We start from the raw sequence: 21,120 nt of genomic DNA on the forward strand, positions 1-21,120 counted from the left end.
TCTTATCTCTAGTTAATCACTAGAAAATGAGAAGTGGGGTTGTGGCTCAAGGGGTAGGGCTGTAGCCTTGAGCTGAAGAGCTCAGGCACATCACTCAGGCCCAGAGTTCCAGCCCCATGACCAACCAAAAAAAAGAAAATAGAACAATGATTTATGTAACCATAACTCATGCCTGTAATCTTTGCTATTTAGGAGGTTGAGGTCTATCTGGTGGCAGATAACTCCCTGACTCTATTTCCAAAATAGTCAACAAAGAGCAGGTGGGCTCATGGGGTAGAGCACTCACTGTGCAAACAAACACATGAGGTCCTGAGTTGAAGCCCCTGTACCACACCAAAAGAATGAATTAAAAAACAGAAGAGCACTGAAATTACTTTAAGAAGAGGATAGGGAGTAAGTTTAGTCAGAATGCATTGTATGTCACAATAATCTCCCTTGTTCAATTAATGTATGCTTATAAGAAAAACACTGCCTAGAAAATATCAGGGCTGGGAGTATGGCCTAGTGGTAGAGTGCTTGTTTGCATGCCTGAAGCCCTGGGTTTGATTCCTTGGTACCACATACACAGAAAAAGCTAGAGGTGGTGCTGTGGCTCAAGTGGTAGAGTAGTAGCCTTGAGAAAGCTCAAGGGCAGTGGCCAGGCCCTAAGTTCAAGCCCCAGGACTGGTAATAAATAATAAATAAAACAATGGTCATTGTCACATTGGAAGAAATTCTTTATGTAAGAGAACACAATGGAAAAATATAGGTGGGAGTTGATGGTTAGGGGTATATTATACTATTCAACTATATAGTTGAATGTATGAAATTTCCATAAGAAAGAACTTATAAAATCTGTAATATAGTGAGATTTACACCACTGTTTAAAACAATTTCTCTGCCAACACATGTTAAACTGTGATGCTGGCATTTGAAAATCAGTAATCGTTTGTTTTATTCCTTTGTAGACAAAGATTGAAAATGTGCAGAAAACAAGTTTTATCAAAGGACCAATGTTTAAAGGTGTTGCTTCTAGTCGATTTTTGCCCAAAGGCACGAAGACAAAAGTGAATTTGGAGGAGCAGGGACGGCAGAAGGTGTCATTCAGCTTCAGCCTTACCAAGAAAACATTGCAGAACAGGTTCCTCACTGCACTTGGCAATGAAAAGCAAAATGATAATCCCAACTCTCCAGCTATACCTCTTCAAGGAGACTTATCCCCTAAAAATAAAATGGACAGTGGAGATACCTTATCTATTCCAGAGGAGTCTTCTCCCCCTAAATCAAGAGTAGAACTGGGCAAAATTCATTTTAAGAAACATCTACTTCATGTAACCTCTCGGCCTCAGCTAGCTACTACCACATCAGTAACACCTCCATCTCCTCCCACAGTCCAGATACCAGCAGTCATAGCAGAATCAATTATAGACTCGCCACCTTCATCTCCACCTCCACCACCTCCCCAAGCTGCGACACCCTCGTCACCAGCCCCAAGAGCAGAACCAGTGGCCTTGCCACATTCACTAGTTCTGGCAGCCTCTGATCCCTCACCAGAGGACGTTGCAGTTCGAGCTCTGAAAGAACCACCAGTTACCACCACAGCAGAATCTTCTGAAGGGGACAATAGACACGATACTGCATCTAATAGTTCAGAAGAGCACGTGACTGAAAATTTGAAGGAACAAGCCAGTTTTCTCGCGCAGAAAGAAGATTCCCATATTGGGAAGGAAGAGGAAATTCCAGATAGTTCTAAGATAAGTCCAAGCTCTAAAAAAACAGGTTCAAAAAAGAAATCACAATTTGAAGGCACCTTTTTTGGTTCAGAATCTGATGAAGATTCTGTACGGACTTCATCAAGTCAGCGATCCCATGACATAAAGTGTTCGGCAAACATGGAGAAGGAAAGAGATGTGAGAAAGAACTCAGCCCCTTTAAAAAATAATGAGGATGTAGGAAAATCTCGATCGAAAACGGAGAGGGAGGATAAATATTTTAGCTACTCAAAACTTGAGCGAGATCCTCGGTATGTGTCTTCCCGCTGCAGGCCAGAGAGAGAGCGAAGGCGGAGCAGATCTCGTTCTAGATCAGACAGAGGCTCTAGAACCGCTTTATCCTATTCTCGGTCAGAACGGTCTCATTATTACGAGTGTGACCGGCGTTACCACCGAGGGGGTTCCCCCTATCGGGAGAGGACCCGCTATTCTCGGCCGTACACAGACAACAGGGCACGTGAGAGTTCCGACTCTGACGATGAGCATAAGAAGACATACTTGAGGCGTACCTCATCCCATTCTTCCTCTTACAGAGACCTAAGGACATCATCCTATTCCAAATCTGACCGCGAGTGCAAAAGCGAGAGCTCTTACTTAGAGGTGGAAAGAAGAGGAAAGTATTCAAAACTAGACAGAGACACCAAGAGGATATCAGAAAATGAAGCAATCAAGAGATGCTGTTCTCCCTCTGGTGAACCGGGCTGCCGACGGGGGTCATCTTATTCCAAGCACGACATCAGTGCTTCCCGTTACAAATCTACCCTTTCCAAACCCAGATCCAAGTCTGATAAATTAAAAAATTCTCTCTGTTGTACAGAATCAAATGAGGAAAACAAACAGTGTCATTCTTTTGGCTCACAGACTCCTTGTGTAAAGAGTAATGAAGTAAGAACAATGACTAAAATCCCTGAAAGAGAAAAGACTCGGTCTTTGTCTCCATCAAATCAATTAAATGATTCACCTACTTTCAAAAAGATAGATGGATCACCTGTTTTTAAGTCTGAATTTATAGAACACGATTGCCAGAATAGTATTAAAGAACTGGACTCTTTCTCCAAGGGGACGAAGGATGAACTGAAGAGTTTTTGTCCCCTTGAATTAAATGTAAATGGATCTCCTGGGGCAGAGGCTGACATGGCAACATTTTGCACTTCCAGAACAGGCGGTGTTTTGATGACTTGTGACGATCGCGTGAGTGGATTAGATATGTCCCCCTTGGCCACGATATGCGTGCTTTCATCAAATGGCTATCAGAATATTGGCAAATGCAAAGAAAAACACGTGGATGATGTATGCTTGCAACGTACAACAAAAAGTCCGGTTAGAGACACAGACTCTCTGGTGTTCCCACACCCTGATAAACTCACATCTTTGCCAGGCATAACTATAGATTATTCCAAAACAGTAGTTAAAGAAGCCGTGGAGAAGAGAGAATCTTATTGTAAAACCAAAGATACGGACAGATACTGTACTGCAGACGAGAAGAACCCTTCTTTATGTTGTTCTGAAGTTGGAAATACTGAGCCTTCGGTTATGAAGATTTCATCCAATAGCTTTCTGAGTGTGCACTTGGAACCCAAAGGAGTTCTATGCGATAATAGATATCTGCCAGATGAGCACTCAAAATTTGCATGTGAAGAATATCAGCACAGCGTTGGTAGTACCAGTTCAGCTTACGTTAACCATTTTGATGACTTGTATGAACCTATAGAGAGTTCAGACATTGCTTCATCTCCAGGAATCAAAGCAGACAGTTTAGCTCTCCTGCAGTGTGATGAGGACACATCTCCAGGTCTGGATGTAGTGCTGCCAAATAAAAATGGTACAGAGTTTTTAAAGCATGCAGAAACAACTGTAGAAGTAGACAGTGGCCTTCCTGATTCGAGAAAGGGATTTGCTTCCTGGGAAAACAGGCACAACAATGGATTATTGGGACATGGTCTGCAGGAGGGTCAAGATGAAGGGAATTCCCTATTGCCTGATCGAAGAGGTAGACCAGACATCTCTTTGGATGAAGGAGAAAGAGGGCACGCACATACTTCTGATGATGTTGTATTTTCTTCTTGTGATCTGGAAGACAATGACAGTGCCCCTTACACCTTAAAATGTGACAGTAGTGGTCCTGCTCCCGAAATTGTGTCAACCATCCACGAAGATTATTCTGGTTCTTCAGAAAGTTCAAGTGATGACAGCGAGTCAGAAGATACAGAGTCTGATGATAGCAGTATTCCCAGAAACCGCCTCCAGTCTGTTGTGGTGGTGCCAAAGAACGCCACATTACCCATGGATGAAACAAGTCCTTGTTCTTCTCGGAGCAGTCACAGTTATAGACATCATTCTGATCATTGGGAAGATGAGAGATTAGAGTCAAGGAGACATTCCTATGAGGAAAAGTTCGAGACCATGACAAGTAAAAGCTGTCCTCAAACCGAAAAGTTCTTCCTTCATAAAGGAGTGGAGAAGAATCCCGAAATTTCTTTTACACAGTTCAGCAGAAAACAAGTAGACAAGCAGTATCTGCCTGAAATGGCTCATCATCCTCAGAGCGATGGAGTAGACAGTACCAGTCATGCTGATGGGAAATCAGACTCTCTAGCTCACCTAACTTCAGAGGATCTAGTAAAAGCCAAAACAGCTAGACAACAAGAAGAGCTGCCAGTGTATTCTTCTGATGATTTTGAAGAGGTCCCAAGTAAGTCCCGGCAACAGATCGTTTTTCCTAACCGGCCAGATAGTAGACTGGGCAAAATGGAGCTCAGTTTTTCTTCCTCTTGTGATATCTCCCACCTGGACAGTTTGCCTTCCTCAGAGGAGTTTAGAAACCTGGGATGGGACTTTCCTCAACAAGAAAGACCTACTACCACCTACCAGCAACCCGACAGCAGCTTTGGGTCTTACGGTGCACACAGATATCACCACACTGCAGAACAGTACGGTGGGACCCGTAATTACTGGCATGGCAACGGCTACTGGGACCCTAGATCGGCGGGCAGGCCTCCTGGAGCTGGAATCACTTACGATCGAAGTCAAGGTCAGGTTCCCGATTCCTTAACAGATGATCGAGAAGAGGAAGAGAGTTGGGATCAGAGAGGTGGATCCCACTGTTCAAGCCAGTCCAATAAATTTCTTCTCTCCCTTCAGAAGGACGTGGGATCTGTGCAAGCGCCTGAAATAAGCAGCAATTCCATTAAAGACTCCATAGCTGTGAATGAAAGGAAAGAGTTTTCCAAAACCTTGGAAAAAAATGACATCAAAGATAGAGGGCCTCCCAAAAAACGGAGGCAGGAATTAGAGAGTGATTCTGAAAGTGAAGGTGAGCTTCAAGACAGAAAGAAAGTCAGAGTGGAGATAGAGCAGGAAGAGACGTCAGGGTCTCCACAGTCAGAGCTGATCGGGCCTTCCTGCGTGATGGACGACTTCAGGGACCCACAGCGGTGGAAGGAATGTGCCAAGCAGGGAAAGATGCCTTGTTACTTTGATCTTATTGAAGAAAATGTTTATTTGACAGAAAGGTGAGTCAAATCAAGGCTTTGCATGACACAGTTTTAGATTCTTGTTAAGTGATATAAAGTTAAAATCTATGAAGTTTTTACTTATTTGGATATATTATACGTACTCCACCTACCTTGCTCCACCTCTGTAAAACAATAATATGCCTAATTGTTTTCTCTCATTTTGTCTTTGATTCTACAAGTATAATACTTAAGTTTTTCTCGAATTCTTTTTTTGGTCTGAGGTGGCACTTGAACTCTACCTGGACTCTGTCCCTGAGCTCTTTAGCTCGAGGCTACTGCCCTACTCCTTGAGCCACAGCGCCATTTCGGTTTTCTGGAGACTTTAGTGCCTGGGCTGGCTTTGAACTTTGATCCTCAGATCTTAGCCTCCTGAGTATTGGATTACGGGAGTGAGCCACCACTCCCGGCCTCCAGTTCTTTTTCATGAGAAAGTGACAGAAGGAGCTAGGGATTGATTGCTCATATCTATAATCCTTGTTACTCGGGAAGCTGAGATCTGAGGATCATGGTTCAAAGCCAGCCTGGGCAAAAAAGTCTGCGAGACTTAACCTGAAATGATGCTGTGGCTCAAGTGGTAGAGTGCTAGCCTTTAGCTGAAGAGCTCAGGACAGTGCCCAGGCTAGGACCAAAAAAAAAGGAGGGTGGGAGAGGTGACAGAAGGACTAAGAAGGGCCAGGAGTTTGGCCTAGTGGTAGAGTGTTTGCCTAGCATGCATCAAGCCTTGGGTTCGATTTCTCGGTACCACATACACAGAAAAAGCCAGACGTGGTACTATGGTTCAAGTGGTAGAGCTCTAGTCTTGAAAGCCCAAGGACAGTGCTCAGCCCCTGAGTTGAAGCCCCAGGAATGGTTTAAAAAAAAAAAAAAAGGCACAGTGCCATAGGAAGTGTGGTAGAGTGTTTGGCTAGCGTGTACAAAGCCTTGGGTTCGGTTCCTGGTATCACATATACAGAAAAAGCCAGAAGTGGTGCTGTGGCTCACGTGGGGGAGCAGTAGCCTTGAGAGAGCTCAAGGACAGTGCAGAGGCCCTGAGTTCAAGCTCCAGAACTGGAGAAAAGAAGTGACGAGAAAAGGAAATAAAACTTCTGCCACAAGGAAAGTGTTTAGACTGGGTAATAGTGGCTCACGCCTATAGTCTTAGCTACTCAGGAGGCTGAAATCTGAGGTTCGAAGATAGCCCAGGCTTGGAAAAGTCCATTAGATTTGTATCTACAATTAACCCCCAGAAAACCAGAAGTGGCACTGTAGCTCAGAGTGGTAGAACACTAGCCTTTGAGCAAAGAGCTCAGGACCAGAGCCCAGGTCTCAGTTCAAGCCCCACAACTACCCCCCCCCCCAAAAAAAAAAAAAAAAAAACCAAAACCCAACCTATAGTAACTCTTTTGTCAACTATTTTTCCTCATAAGGTCCAATTCTTAGAGTTTAACCAGCCAGCTATGTCATTATTTGAAACTTACGAATTCCTGTTTTTCTCTTGAGTTCGAATATGATCATGACACTTGAAAATGCTCACAATCTGATACGTTTAGCTCATCTGAACTAGGAAATATGGAGTGAGTTCCAAAATGGTGGTCTTGAGTTCAGTCTTTTTTTGGGAGGAGTGAGGGTAGTCCTGGGGCTTGAACTCAGGTCCTTGGATACTTTTCTCAAGGCTAGTACTCTACCACTTGAGCCACAGTGCTGCTTCCATTTTTTTTTTTTTTTTGAGTGTGTAAGTGGTACCGAAGAATTGAACTCGGAGCTTTGTGTATGCTAGGAAGTTGTTCTACCACTAGGCTGTGCTCCCAGCCTTTGAGTTCAGTCTTTTTATCTGTCAAGGTTAAGAATGTCTCTGAATTTGTTTTGTGTGTGTTCCTGGGGCTTGAACTCTGGGCCTGAGCATTGTCTAGGAGCTTCTTTGCTCAAGGCTAGTGTTCTGCCACTTAAGCCACAGAGCTACTTGTGGAATTTTCTTTTCTTTTTTTGCAGGTCGTGGGGCTTGAACTCTTGGCCTGGACGCTATCCCTGAGCTCTTCAGCTCAAGGCTAGCGCCCTACCCCTTGATCCACAGTGCCACTTCCAGTTTTCTAGTGGTTAATGGGATTCTCAGATCTCAGTCTCCTGAGTAGCTAGGAGTACAGGCATGAGTCACCACACCTGGCTAGCTTCTGGAGTTTTCTGTGTATGTGATATCCAGAAATCCAACCCTGGGCTTTGTTTGTGATAGGTGAGCACTCTGTCACTAGTCTGTGACCTTTGCCCTAGTAATTTATTGATAAAAGTCTGACAGATTTTCCTTGCTGGGCTGGCCTTGAACCATGATCCTCAGATCTCAGCCTCTTCAGTAGCTGAGATTACTGGTGTGAGCCACTGGTGCCCAGATCTGACTTCTTTTTTATTTTTAGTTTTATTTTCTTTAGTTTTTGATTGGTCCTGGGACTTGAACTCTGGGCTTAAGCACTGTCTCTGAGCTCTCCACTCAAGGCTAGTGCCCTACTACTTGAGCCACGGTGCCACTTGCAGTTTTTTAGTGACTAATTGGAGATAAGAGTCTCACAGACTTTTGTGCATGGGTTGGCTTTGAATTATGATCCTAAGATCTCAGCCTCCTGTGTAGCTGGGATTATAAGTGTGAGTCACCAGGTCTAGACTATTTTTATTATTTATTTATTTATTTATTTTGTTAGTCGCTGGATTTTAACTTGGGGCTGGGCATTGTTCCTGAGCTCTTCAACTCAAGGACTTTGTACACACTAGGGAAGCACTTTACCACTAGGCCATACTCTCAGCCCCTGACTTCTTTATTATAACACAGCTCTTAAGAGTTCTTCATGGGGCCAGGAGTTTGGCCTAGTGGTTAAAGTGCTTGCCTAGCATGCATGAAGACCTGGGTTCGATTCCTCGGTATCACATACATAGAAAAAAGCCGGAAATGGTGCTGTGGCTCAAGTGGTAGAGCTCTAGCCTTGAGAAAGTCCAAGAATAGCACTCAGGTCCTGAGTTCAAGCCAGGACTAGCAAAAAAAAAAAAAACAAACCAAGTCAAGACCAATGGAACAAAAGGCGCATGGTATCCTTAAAATGTGTCTATTAGATCTAAACGGTACAAGAGCGAGGACTCAATACTTGCACACCCAGTGCTATGGACATGGTACTGGAAATATAAACACAACTACATAGACATAAAAGTCTATAACCCTATAGATACAATGTTTTATTACATAGATTAACATGTATCTATGACATAGAAACTCTCAGCCTAATTTTAACTATGTTCTAAAATCTTAAGTGCCAGTGATTGTATATAGAGATTCCCTTCTTGAATGTTTGTTAAATGTCATTTGAAATATGATATAAAAATCCATGTTAATAAATTCTTTAATAAAAGAAAACAACAAAAAAAACCAGAGTTCTTCATGTTGTCCAGAGGTGTAACACAAGCAGTATATACCCTGCCAAAGAAACACAAAACTAGAATACAATGCGTTTTACTTCTCCAATAGACTTATTTCAAATGACTAATATATAGCGATTATATAAAGTATTTTTTTTTTTTTTTTTGGCCAGTCCTGGGCTTGAGCTCAGGGCCTGAGCACTGTCCTTGGACTTTCTCAAGGCTAGAGCTCTACCACTTGAGCCTCAGCACCACTTCTGGCTTTTTTTCTATGTATGTGGTACCGAGGAATCGAACCCGGGTCTTCATGCATGCTAGACAAGCACTTTAACCACTAGGCCAAACTCCCGGCCCCTAAGCAATTATATAAAGTAAAAATGAGATTTAACACATCCTTGCTTATATGTATTATGTCGTCTGCCAAAGGGTTAACCAATTTTTATGAAATTTTACCCAACAGGAAGAAGAATAAATCCCATCGGGATATTAAACGAATGCAGTGTGAATGTGTACCTCTTTCCAAAGAAGAAAGAGCTCAAGGTGAAATAGCATGTGGGGAAGATTGTCTTAACCGTCTCCTCATGATTGAATGGCAAGTAGACTAAAGTACTGTGCTTTCATTCAACTCCTAAATTTATGTAAATTCCCCAAATAATTCAAAGTTAATGTTTTTTTTTTTTCCTACCTGTGGATGAATATATTAAAAAGGTATCTTACTGGGTCCTGGTGACTCAAGCCTGTAGTCCTGTCTACTCAGGAGGCTCAGATCTGAGGCTTGCTCTTCGAAGTCAACTCAGGCAGGAAAATCCATGAGACCTTTTTTTGGGGGGGGGGGTAGGGGTGGAGTGGGGGGAAGGTGTCATGTGGCTTGAGCTTGGCCTGGGCACTATCCCCTGAGCGCTTCAGCTCAAGGCTACCACCCTACCCCTGGTCCTGGACATTGTCCCTGAGCTTTTCATCTCAAGGCTATCGCCCTACCCTGGAGCCAAGCCCCACTTCCTGTTTTGTAGAGGTTAATTGGGGATAAGTCTCAAGTCCTTTTGTGCCCAGGGTGTCTTTGAACCTTGATCCTCAGATCTCAGCTTCCTGAGTAGCTAGGATTATAGGCCTGAGCCTGCACCCAGCTTTAGTTCCCCTTTTTCTTTAGTACATTGGTGTCTAAAAGATGGTATGTATTAGCTTTCACTGTAAAATTAGGTAAAACCCTAAATCTCAAAAATGCTCCAAGTTGGGCTGTAAGTTCTGGCCTAGTGGTAAGAGTGCTTGCCTAGCATGCATGAAGACCTGGGTTCGATTGCTCAGTACTACATACAAAGAAAAAAGCCAGAAGTGGTGCTATGGCTCAAATGGTAGATCTCTAGCCTTAAGAAAGCCCAAGGACAGATCCCAGGCCCTGAGCTCAAGCCTGGGACTGGCCAAGAAAAAAAAAAAATATGCTTCAAGTGAAAGGTCTTCCTCTTCTAAACCTCTAAACCTGAACTTCTTTTTTCTTCTTCTTTATTTTTTGCTAGTCCTGGAACTTGAGCTCAGGGCCTGACCACTGTCCTTGAGCTTTCTCAAGGCTAGTGCTCTACCGCTTGAACCACAGCACCACTTCCTACTTTTTCTGTGTGTGTGGTACCAAGGAATCCAACCCAGGGTTTCATGCATGCTATCTACAGTCCCCGCCCCAAACCACAACTTGTTGTACTTACTAGGTAGATGCTCTGCATTTGAACCACATCCCAGCCTAGCCCCCAAATACAGCATTTCTTCATTTTCTGTTCACTATTTCCTCAGGATTATGGTCATATTTAGCTTTGTACTGATGAGAGTGCTGTACTGTATGTCTTTAGTGTGCTCTTATTCTCTCACTTTTTTCCAGTTCTGGGCCTAAGCTCAGGGCCAGAGCACTGTCCTTGGAGCTCTACCACTTGAGCCTCAGCACCATTTTCGGCTTTTTTTTTTTTTTCCTATGTATGTGGTACCAAGGACTTGAACCCAGGTCTTCATACATGCTAGGCAAGCACGCTACCACCAGGCCAAACTTCTGGCCCCTTCTCTCATATTTTTTTTTTTTTTGGCCAGTCCTGGGCTTGAGCTCAGGGCCTGAGCACTGTCCTTGGACTTTCTCAAGACTAGAGCTCTACCACTTGAGCCTCAGCACCACTTCCGGCTTTTTTCTATATATGTGGTACCAAGGAATCGAACCGAGGTCTTCGTGCATGCTAGGCAAGCACTTTAACCACTAGGCCAAACTCCCAGCCCTCTCATCTTTTTTAAAAAAATTTTTTTTGTCATTTATGAGGCTTGAACTCAGGGCCTAGCCACTGTCTGTGAGTCATTTTGTGCGCAAGGCTAACGCTCTTGCACTTGAGCCACAGAAGTGACAATGTGGCTCAGAGTGGTAGAGTGCTAGCCAAAAAAAAAAAAAAAAAAGGAATGCACTTTTACCAACTTAAGACAAAAACAAAAGAATTAACTTTTACCACCCTCTCATTTCAGTTCTTCCCGATGCCCAAATGGGGATTATTGTTCCAACAGACGGTTTCAGAGAAAACAGCATGCAGATGTAGAAGTCATACTTACAGAAAAGAAAGGTTGGGGCTTACGAGCTGCCAGAGATCTCCCTTCGTAAGTTCTGTTGTAATCACCTTTTCATTTTGTTTCATCGAATGAGGTTAGATGTTTCATAGAAGATGAATTTTCTGTTCTGAGCTTATTCATAATTACTGTTCAGATTGACTACATAGTAGCTTGTTTGTTTAAAGAAGTATTGAGTGAGAGAATAAAGAAAAATTGTCTACAAGAAGAGAAGTTTGTTATTCGGGACAGGTGCACATGCTTTCTCAGGTAGTTTTGTTCTCTTTAATTTGAAATTGTTACAATTTTCCCTGTTGATCCTCAGTCTCTGGAGCCAAAGTTACAGGTATAGGGGCATACCTGTAATCTCATTTATTGGGGAAGTGGTGGCAGGAGAATTTTGAATTCAAGGCTAACTCTGGCAAAGTTAGCAAGACCTTGTCAAAGAAACAAAAGTATTTAAAAGAATGTAGCTCGAGATGGTAGAGTGCTCACCTTGTATGGGTTTATCCCCCAATACCACTAAGAACAAAACCCAAAAAGCAGTCCCCCTACTCAAAGAAAAAAAGGTGGGTCAAAATGTTATTAGTACATATCAGGTTACATTAAGGTTCAACTGGGTAAGGATAGATGAGTATCTAAGATAGTCAGAGAAGAAATTTAAGGTATACATGATAAATCACTAAGCATTTGTTTAATGATGCAGCATGACCCCCATCTAATACATAACTTAATGCATGACATTGAAAGGCTTGTTGTTTCTGTCGTACTTCCTTGAAATACCAGATGTCTTTGTGTTTTTACTTGTGGAGTACTAGACTTTGAACTCAGGATTTCATGTTTGCTAGGCAGGTGCTCTACCGCTTGAACCATCCCCAATCCCAGCCCTTTTCACTGCGGTGATTTTTAGGATAGGATGTTGCTTTGTCCATATTGTCCTGGACTGCAGTCTTCCTATTTGGTACTTTTTTCTGTCGGTAGGTTGACAAGCGTGTACTACCGTGTCCCAGTCTTTCTGTTGAGATGTGGGGATCTCATGACCTCTTTTGCCTGCCTGGCCTAAAACCATGATCCTCGTCATCTCAGCCTCTTGTGTGCTTCTGATGTAGCTGTTTCTTTTTAGATGAGGTTTTTGGAATTATTATACCCATATTGTCCTCAAACCCCAGTCTTGATATCCCCCTCGTGAAGTAGCTAGCACTACATGGTGTGGACTGCTATTACCTGACCTGAATTTCTTATTTATGGCATGTTTAATTATTTGAAAGTTGCTTTATTTTTTATAAAAGAGGATTTTTTGTTGTCATTTGGCCTCGTTAACCCTGTTGTCTTGGTTTTTTGGCCAGTCCTGGGCTTGAGCTCAGGGCTCAAGACTTTCTCAAGGCTAGAGCTCTACCACTTGAGTCTCAGCACTGCTTCCAGCTTTTTTCTATGTAGGTGGTACAAAGGAATCGAACCCGGGTCTTTGTGCATACTAGGCAAGCACTCTACTACTAGGCAAACTCCTGGTCAGTTTAGGTACATTTTCTTTTTTAACCATATTATTAAATTTTACCTAATACTTTACATTTAAAAAAATATCTTTGACAGAGGTCAGAACTTTGGACTTTGAGCATAATGAAGCCTTTGTTTACGTAGGGCCTACCAGTAGTTGCAGTCATGGGTGAGAATGCCTTTTTTTGGTTTGCAGGAATACTTTTGTCCTAGAATACTGTGGAGAAGTACTTGACCACAAGGAGTTTAAAGCTCGAGTAAAGGAATACGCTCGAAACAAAAACATCCACTACTATTTCATGGCCCTGAAGAATGATGAGGTAAGGGGCATAGCCATGTTTGCTTTGCAATCAGTTTCAAATTTTGGGGATCTGAAGGGGTTTTATAACTGATTTCTGAAATGAGGCAGGAGCTAGAGATGTATACAGTTTTAAACAGTCTCTTATTTATTACCAAAAAGATGGTAAGCCAGCACTGGTGGCTCATGCCTGTAATCCTAACTACTCAGGAGGCTGAGATCTAATGATTGTGATTGGAAGCCAGCTTGGGCAGGGAAATCTATGAAACTCTCATCTCCACTAAACTACCAAAGAAGCTACAAGTGCAGTTGTTGGCTCAAGTGGTAGAGCACTAGCTCTTGAGAAAAGAAAGCTCTGGGACAGTGCCTAGACTGAGTCAAGCCCCAGGATTGCCAAAAAAGAAGAGGGAAGAGGGAAGTAATTAGGTTTATATGTCAACATAAACATGTATGTTTCATGTCACAACTCAATTACTTCTAACAGGCTGGGAATGTGGCCTAGGGTTCGATTTCCTCAGTACCACATAAATAGAAAAGTTCTGAAGTAGCACCGTGACTCAAGTGGTAGCCTTGAGCAAAAGGAAAAGAAAAATAACTGATGACCTCCAAAGTACATTTCTAGGTTGTATCCATCAGTACCCAAAATAACAAGAATAGAAATAAATTTAGAAATAGTAGTGTTAGGTGAAAGCTTGAATTTGGGGCCTGGGCTCTGTCCTTGGGCTTTCATTTATTTATTTTTTATTATTGGGATAATATACAGTTACATTCACCAGGTAGTAAGTGCATTACTTCTCACACGTTGATACCCCTTCTATTTTTGTCCTCATTTCCCTCCCCTAGCCCCTCCCAATCACCTTGTTTTCCCCCTTCCCTTTCCTATTTCAAATAAATAAACATATATACAATATACCAGGTAACCAAGTCAGATACTGTCACTCTACTACTTGAACCATAGCACCATCCAGCCTTTTCTGTGTATGTGGTACCGAGGAACTGAACCCCCAGGGCTTGGTGCATGCTAGCACTCTACCACTAGGCCTTAGGGGAAAACATGTTTCAAGAGAATTTTTTTAGTAAGAAAGTGACATATTAATCGCATACTTTTTTTTTTGGCACCAGTCCTGGAGCTTAGGTACCAAGGAATCGAACCCAAGGCTTCATGCATATTAGGAGAGTACTTGAAAACTAGGCTACACTCCTGGCTCATACATACGTTTTTATGGAGTGGGGGAGGCGGGGGTCATGGGGCTTGAACTTGGCCTAGGCGCTGTCCCTGAGCCCTTCAGTTCAAAGCTACTGCCCTACCCTTAAGCTAAGCCACACTTCCATTTTCTAGAGATTAATTGGAGATAAGAGTGTTAGGTCCTTTTGTGCCCAGGCTGGCTTGAACCTTGATCCTCAGATCTCAGCCTCCTGAGTAGCTAGGATGACAGATGTGAGCCACCAGGCCAGCTAAAGTGTATTGTTTCTTTTTTGTTTTTTTGTTTTGGGGAGTTGTGGGGCTTGAACTTGGGACCTGATCACTGTCCCTTGGATCCTTTTTTGCTCAAGATAAGCACTCTGCCACTTGAGCCACAGAGCCACTTCTAGCTCTTTCTATATATGTGGTACTGAGGACTCGAACCTAGGGCTTTGTGCATGCCAGGCGAGCACTACCACTAGGCTACCTACGCTTCTGGCCCCATACTTTTTTTTTTTTTAGTCAGTCATGTGGCTTGAACTATACGCCTGATGCTGTCCCTGAGCTCTTCAAGTCAAGGTTTTTGCTGTAGCACTTTGAGCCACAGCAGTATTTCTTGTTTTCTGTGGTTAATTGGAGATAAGAGTCTCACAGACTTTTGTGCCTGGGCTGGCTTTGAACCATTATGGTCAGATCACAGCCTCCCGAGTAGAAAGGTTCACATGAGCCACTGCCATCTGGTCATTTTTTTAAATCCTTTTCTGTATGGCTTAGTAGGGATCAGCTAGATTGCTTGTTGTAACCAAGTTTTCATATTCCCCAAGTAATTTGGATACACGCTCAAAAGTTTCCCAGAGATTATTCTTCAAATGAAGTATTACATATACATAAAATAATATTGGAACCCCGTGGTATATAAGCCCCTGCGAAAAGTAAACAAGGAACACATTGACAAATGTAATTACTATTTTGCCATAATTTTTTGGTTATGGTGGGATTACTGGAATTGAACTCAGGGTCTAGACTTGCCATGCATATACTACCCATTGAACTCTAGCACCTTCCCTGCCCCATTTTTTTTGTTTTGTTTTGTTTAATTATTTTTCTGTTAAGCTCTTGTCTTTTTTTTTTTTTTTTTTTTTGCTGGGCCAGACTCTGAACGTAATCTTGTTATCTATCCAGTTTCCCACAGGCATGGATCTCTATGTCCAGTTGGTTGGTTGATGGGAACTTAATAACATTTTGTCCCAGATGCCTCCTGAGCAGCTAGAATTAAAAGTGTGACCTACTTTGCCTGGTACTCTGAAATTTATTGGGGGGGAGGGTGTGTCAGCCACAGGGCTTGAACTGTGGGCCTGGGTGCTGACCTGAGATCTTCAGCTCAAGGCTACCACCCTGCCCCTTGAGCCACAACCTCACTTCCAATTTTCTAGTGGTTAATTGGAGATAAGAGTCTCCTGGTCTTTAGTGCCCGGGCTGGCTTTGAACTGCAGTCCTCAGATCTCATCTTCCTAGGTAGCTAAGGTTACAGGTGTGAGCTACCGTACCTGGCTCCAAAACATTTTTAGTTAGCCAGAAAAAAAAAAATTGGGGGGCTGTGAGTTTGGCCTAGTGGTAGAGTGCTTATCTAACATGCACGATGAGGCTCAAGTGGTAGAGCTCTAGCCTTGAGAAAGTCCAAGGACAATGCTCAGGCCCTGAGCTCAAACCCAGGACTGGCCAAAAAAAAAAACAAAACAAAAAACCAAACAGGTGGATGTTTGTCACTTTGATGTGGGAAGTAGTATGTGAAAAGTTGTGTAAATCAAGCTAGGGGCCTTAGTATTTTTACCTTTGCAAAGTGGATGAAGTTTTGAAGATCTCATTTCAGAACTCTTCTTTCCAGATAATAGATGCTACTCAGAAAGGAAATTGTTCTCGTTTCATGAATCACAGCTGTGAACCAAACTGTGAAACCCAAAAAGTAAGTTGTGGTAGATTTAGAGTTTGAATTAGTATATTAAACGCAGTGATGAATTTAATTTCTGTTATATTTTCCTATTTATTGTGTTTCATTTTAAAATAAGATTTATAGAATATAGTAAGTATTCCTATATACCACCCTTTACCTACATTTTCCCAACGGTAACATCATTTGGAATGGTAATGTAGTGACTGTATCTGGAATACTATTGATTAATCTTAAATTTCGACAGATGCAATTTTTCTGGTTCACCCTTGGCTTTCACATCACAACTGATTATTCCTTTATATATACTTATTTTATATTATTTCAGAGATGCCAAAATAAGACTAAATTTTAACGGTGTCCATTGGGTAGTGATATATTCAGGGTTTGGGATTCGTTGTTGTTTGTCCAGTCCTGGGGCTTGAACTCAGGGCCTAGATACTATTCATGGGCTTTCTCAAGGGTAGCATTCTACCACTTGAGCCACAGCACCACTTCTGGCCTTTTCTGTGTATGTGGTAGCAAGGAATCAAACCCCAGAGCTTTATACATGCTAGGTGAACACTACCACTAGGCCACACTCCCCTGCCTTTTGTTGTTGTTGTTGTTGTTTGGGGGGGTCTGTTATGAGGCTTGAATGCTGGGCCTGGGCACTGTCTCCGAAGTCTTCAGCTCAAGGATACTGCCCTACTCCTGGGCCTGTATGTTTTCCCTGAGCTCTTCTGCTCAAGACTACCATTCTACCTCTTGAGCCACCCCTTGAGCCATAGCACCACTCCTGGTTTTCTAGTGGTTAATTGGAGATGAAGAGTCTGAAGTTCTTTAGTGCCGGTGCTCGGGCTGGGGCTGACTTTGAACTGTGATCCTCAGATCTTAGCCTCAGTAGCTAGGATGATGATCATGAGCAACTGATGACTGGCCTTTAGTCATATTGTTAAGAATGAGACTCCTTTGTATCTTGTTTGTTTAAGTATATCTGATGTGTGTGTGTGTGTGTGTGTGTGTGTGCGTGCGTGCGTGCGTGCGTGTGCGTGCGTGTGCGTGTGCGTGTGCGTGCGTGCCTGCGTGCGTGTGTGCGTGTGTGCGTGTGCCAGTCCTTGGGCTTGAACTCAGGGCCTGAGCACTGTCCTTGGACTTTCTCAAGGTTAGAGTTCTACCAGTTGAGCCACAGCACCACTTCAGACTTTTTTATGTATGTGGTATGGAGGAATGGAACCTGGGTCTTCGTGCATGCTAGGCAAGCACTCTACCACTAGGCCAGATTCCTGGCCCCAATTTGAATTTTTTTTGTCAACATCATGTATATCCTTTGGAATAGAGCTGTGTATGTAGCGCTTGACTTGTTTATGGGTTCTAGAACTACAAGATGTATCTGCCTCCATTTTCTTGCTTATATATGTGTGTGTGTACACACACATATATATATATTTCTCTCTTTTACTATGCTCACAACCATGTGACTTCTGCTTCATGAAACTGAACTATTTCTTACCTCAGATACCAGATGCTACTCAGAAAAATCTATTTCACCTGGTCAGTGGATAATGATGGTTCACGCCTATAATCCGAGATACTCAGGAGGCTGAGATCTGAGGATTGTGGTTCTAAGAAAGGCCAGGGACAGCACCCAGGACCTGAATTCAAGCCCCACAACTGACGAAGAAAAGAAAATGGTTTTCATCAGGGTTTCACATGCTATAGCACCAATTTTAGAAGGTTTCCTCCCCCCCCCCTTCCAGCGCTTGAACTCAGTGCCTGAGCATTGTCCCTGAGCTTCTTTTGCTCAAGGGTAGCACTCCACCACATCTTTGGTAAATGTGGTACTGAGGGATGGTACCCAGAGCTTTCGGTATACATACTAGGCAAGCACTCTACCACTAAGCCACATTCCCAACCCCTGAGTGAGGGTTTTTTTGTTTGCTTCTCCCTCCTCTGGGGCTTGAACTCAATCTGTATGCTTTCCCTGAGCCTCTTTTGTGTATAGGCTAGCACTTTACCACTTGAGCCATGGCTCCACTCCCAGCACTTTTTTTTTCCGGTCCTGGGGCTTGAACTCAGGGCCTGAGCACTGTCCTTGAGCTTTCTCAAGGCTAGAGCTCTACCACTTGAGCCACAGACCCATTTAGGGCTTTTTCTATGTATGTGGTACCAAAGAATCAAACCTGGGTCTTCGTGCATGCTAGGCAAGCATTCTACCACTGGGCCAGACTCCCAGCCCATTTCCAGAACTTTGATTTTATTTTGTGAGTCATGGGGCTTGAACTCAGCTTGGGTGGTGTCCCTTCAGTTTGAGGCTGTTACCCTATCCTTGAGCCAAGTCCCACTTCCCTTTCCTAGAGGTTAATTGGAGATAAAGAATCTCAGGTCCTTTTGTACCAGGCTGGCTTTGAACCTTGATCCTCAGATCTCAGCCACCTGAGTAGCTAGGATTACAGGTGTGAGCCAATATGCCTGGCCACTTCCAGAACTTTCAATGTAAACTTTACATATAATCTTATAGTACTACATGACACCAAGCATCCTCTCCCCATTTTGCCTTAAAAAAAAGTGTGTGTGTGTGTGTGTGTGTGTGTGTGTGTGTGTATGCATTGTTTATGTTGTGTTAAGGTAGTTATATTAATGTACTAAGCTAGTTCTCGTCTGTTAAGCTCCATCCTTAGCTTTGTAGGAATTATTTTTAGTAATCAGAGGAATTGCACATATATCTCATCTGGTGGTTCATTAAATAACAGTAACATTTAAATGTTTTAACAACAGCAATAAAATCCTTATTTGTCATTGGGAGAACTTTTATTATCTAAGGAACTACATGTGTATTTTAGATTATTTTTTTATTTTTTTTTGTGGCACTGTGGCTTAAATTCCAACTGATGATGGTTGGTGTGTGTGTGTGTAATCGCTTATTTTTTCTCTTTTCAAAACATTTCAGTGGACTGTGAATGGACAACTAAGGGTTGGGTTTTTTACAACCAAACTGGTTCCATCAGGCTCAGAATTAACATTTGACTATCAGTTTCAAAGATATGGGTAAGTATGGATCCTTCCCACCTCCCTTTCTGGTGATTCTGGAAATAGGCTAGAATTTATTTGTTCTTATCTATACTATTTGTTCATACAGTCTATTTTCTTTTTTTTTGGTCGGTTGGGGGTTGGACTCTGGACTTGGGCCGTGTCCCTGAGCTCTTCAGCTCAAGGCTAGCACCCTACCATTTGAGCCACAGTGCCACTTCACATTTTCCAGTGCTTAATTGGAGATAAGAGTTACACAACTTGGGCCGGGAGTTTGGCCTGGGAGAGTACTTGCCTAGCATACATGAAAACCCGGGTTCAATTCCTCAGTACCACATATATTGAAAAAAGCTGGAAGTGGTTCTATGATTGAAGTGGTAGAGCTCGAACCTTGAGAAAACCCAAAGACAGTGGTCAGGCCCTGAGTTCAAGCCCCAGGACGGGCAAACACACACACACATCTCAAAGACTTGTGCCAGGGGCTGGCTTTGAACAGTGATCTTCAGATCTCAGCCTCCTAAGAAGCTAGGATTGCAGGTGTAAGCCAACAAGCACTCAGCTTTATTTTCTTATGTTGGTATATTTCATAAAAAAGGAGAACTTGTTTCATATTGGCTAATTTTGTTTAATAAAATAAGAATGAAGAAAGAATAAATTATTAAGCTGGGTGCCAGTGGTATATGCCTGTAATCAGTCCTAGCTACTCAGGAGACTGAGATCTTAAGAATACCAATTTGAAGCCAGCTAAACCAGGAAAATTGATGGATTTTTTTTTTTTTTTTAATCTCCAGTGAACCACCAGAAATCTGGAAGTGGCACTGTGGCTCAGAGTAGTAGAGCAGCAATCTTTGGCACAAAGGGACCTTGCCCAAGCCCTGAGTTCAAGCCCCACAACTGATGTTAAAAGTAAAATAAAAAAGAACATTGCAGTCTCACATTTTAATGTGAGGTTCCCTCCCACCCCCAGTCTGGGGGCTTGAACTTAGGGCCTGGGCAATGTCCTTGAGCTTTCTCAAGGCTAGTATTCTGCCACTCGAGCCCCAATACCACTTCTTCCAGCATTTTCTGTGTTTGTGATATGGAGGAATCAACCCAGGGCTTCATGTATGCGAGGCAAGCACTCTACCACTAGGTGACACTCCCAGTCCAGAGTATTACTCTGAATAATTGATATATTCCTGACTTTTATTTTTTAAAATTGTTTCCTTGGACATAGTTGACTTCTTTCCTATGCTCATTGAACAGAAAAGAAGCTCAGAAATGTTTCTGCGGGTCAGCCAACTGCCGGGGTTACCTCGGAGGAGAAAACCGAGTTAGCATTCGAGCGGCAGGAGGGAAAATGAAGAAAGAGCGCTCTCGAAAGAAGGATTCAGTAAGTGATCCATTTGGCTTTCAACTTAACACATTACAAATTTGATGATGGAAGATAGCTTTTTTGATGGAAGTATTAAAACAGAAGTCATACCTTTCATCATTTCCACAATCTTCTGCTTAAGGCTAGTGCTCTATCACTTGAACCACAACTCCACTTTTGTGTTTTTAGTAGTTTATTAGAAGAATCTGACAGACTTTTCCTGCCAAGCTGACTTCGGCTCATGATCATCAGATCTCAGCCTCCTGAACAGCTAGGATTACAATATGAGCCACTAGTGCCAGACAAATATGTGTATTTAATAGTTATATTCATTACTATTCCTCTTTTTCTATGAGATCAGTCATTTCATATTTTGTTGACTATTTGGATTAATCAGCTGTTTCTGGAAAGGGGTCCGTTTTTCCTTAGTGTTTGTATTTTAATTTAGTATATTGTGTGTAAATATATAATGGTGTATATGCATATATATACATATATATTTGAATACTAAGTGATTGGTTTTAACTGTTGAAAGTATATATTTCTTCTCCTTCGTGAACCTTTTTACTCTTTGCTAGACTTGAGCCTTGGATTTGGTTCCCATACACGCAGAAAAAGCCAGAAGTGGTGTTGT

General features: G+C 42.6%; 1 protein-coding gene across 1 annotated transcript in view; it reads left to right on the top strand.

Moving 5' to 3' along the window:
* The window catches only part of Setd2 (SET domain containing 2, histone lysine methyltransferase), a 69,947-nt gene that overhangs the window by 16,476 nt on the left and 32,351 nt on the right, over window positions 1–21,120 (top strand). The window contains exons 3-9 of the mRNA XM_090323449.1: window positions 948–5,263; window positions 9,099–9,230; window positions 11,123–11,251; window positions 12,891–13,014; window positions 16,061–16,138; window positions 19,053–19,150; window positions 20,378–20,504. Coding sequence (XP_090179575.1) covers window positions 948–5,263; window positions 9,099–9,230; window positions 11,123–11,251; window positions 12,891–13,014; window positions 16,061–16,138; window positions 19,053–19,150; window positions 20,378–20,504 — 5,004 coding nt within the window. The remainder of the gene's footprint in view (window positions 1–947; window positions 5,264–9,098; window positions 9,231–11,122; window positions 11,252–12,890; window positions 13,015–16,060; window positions 16,139–19,052; window positions 19,151–20,377; window positions 20,505–21,120) is intronic.

This window comes from Megascapheus bottae, chromosome 32 (assembly GCF_031878675.1).
Source record: "Megascapheus bottae isolate mThoBot1 chromosome 32, mThoBot2.hap1, whole genome shotgun sequence".
Lineage (NCBI taxonomy): Eukaryota > Metazoa > Chordata > Mammalia > Rodentia > Geomyidae > Megascapheus > Megascapheus bottae.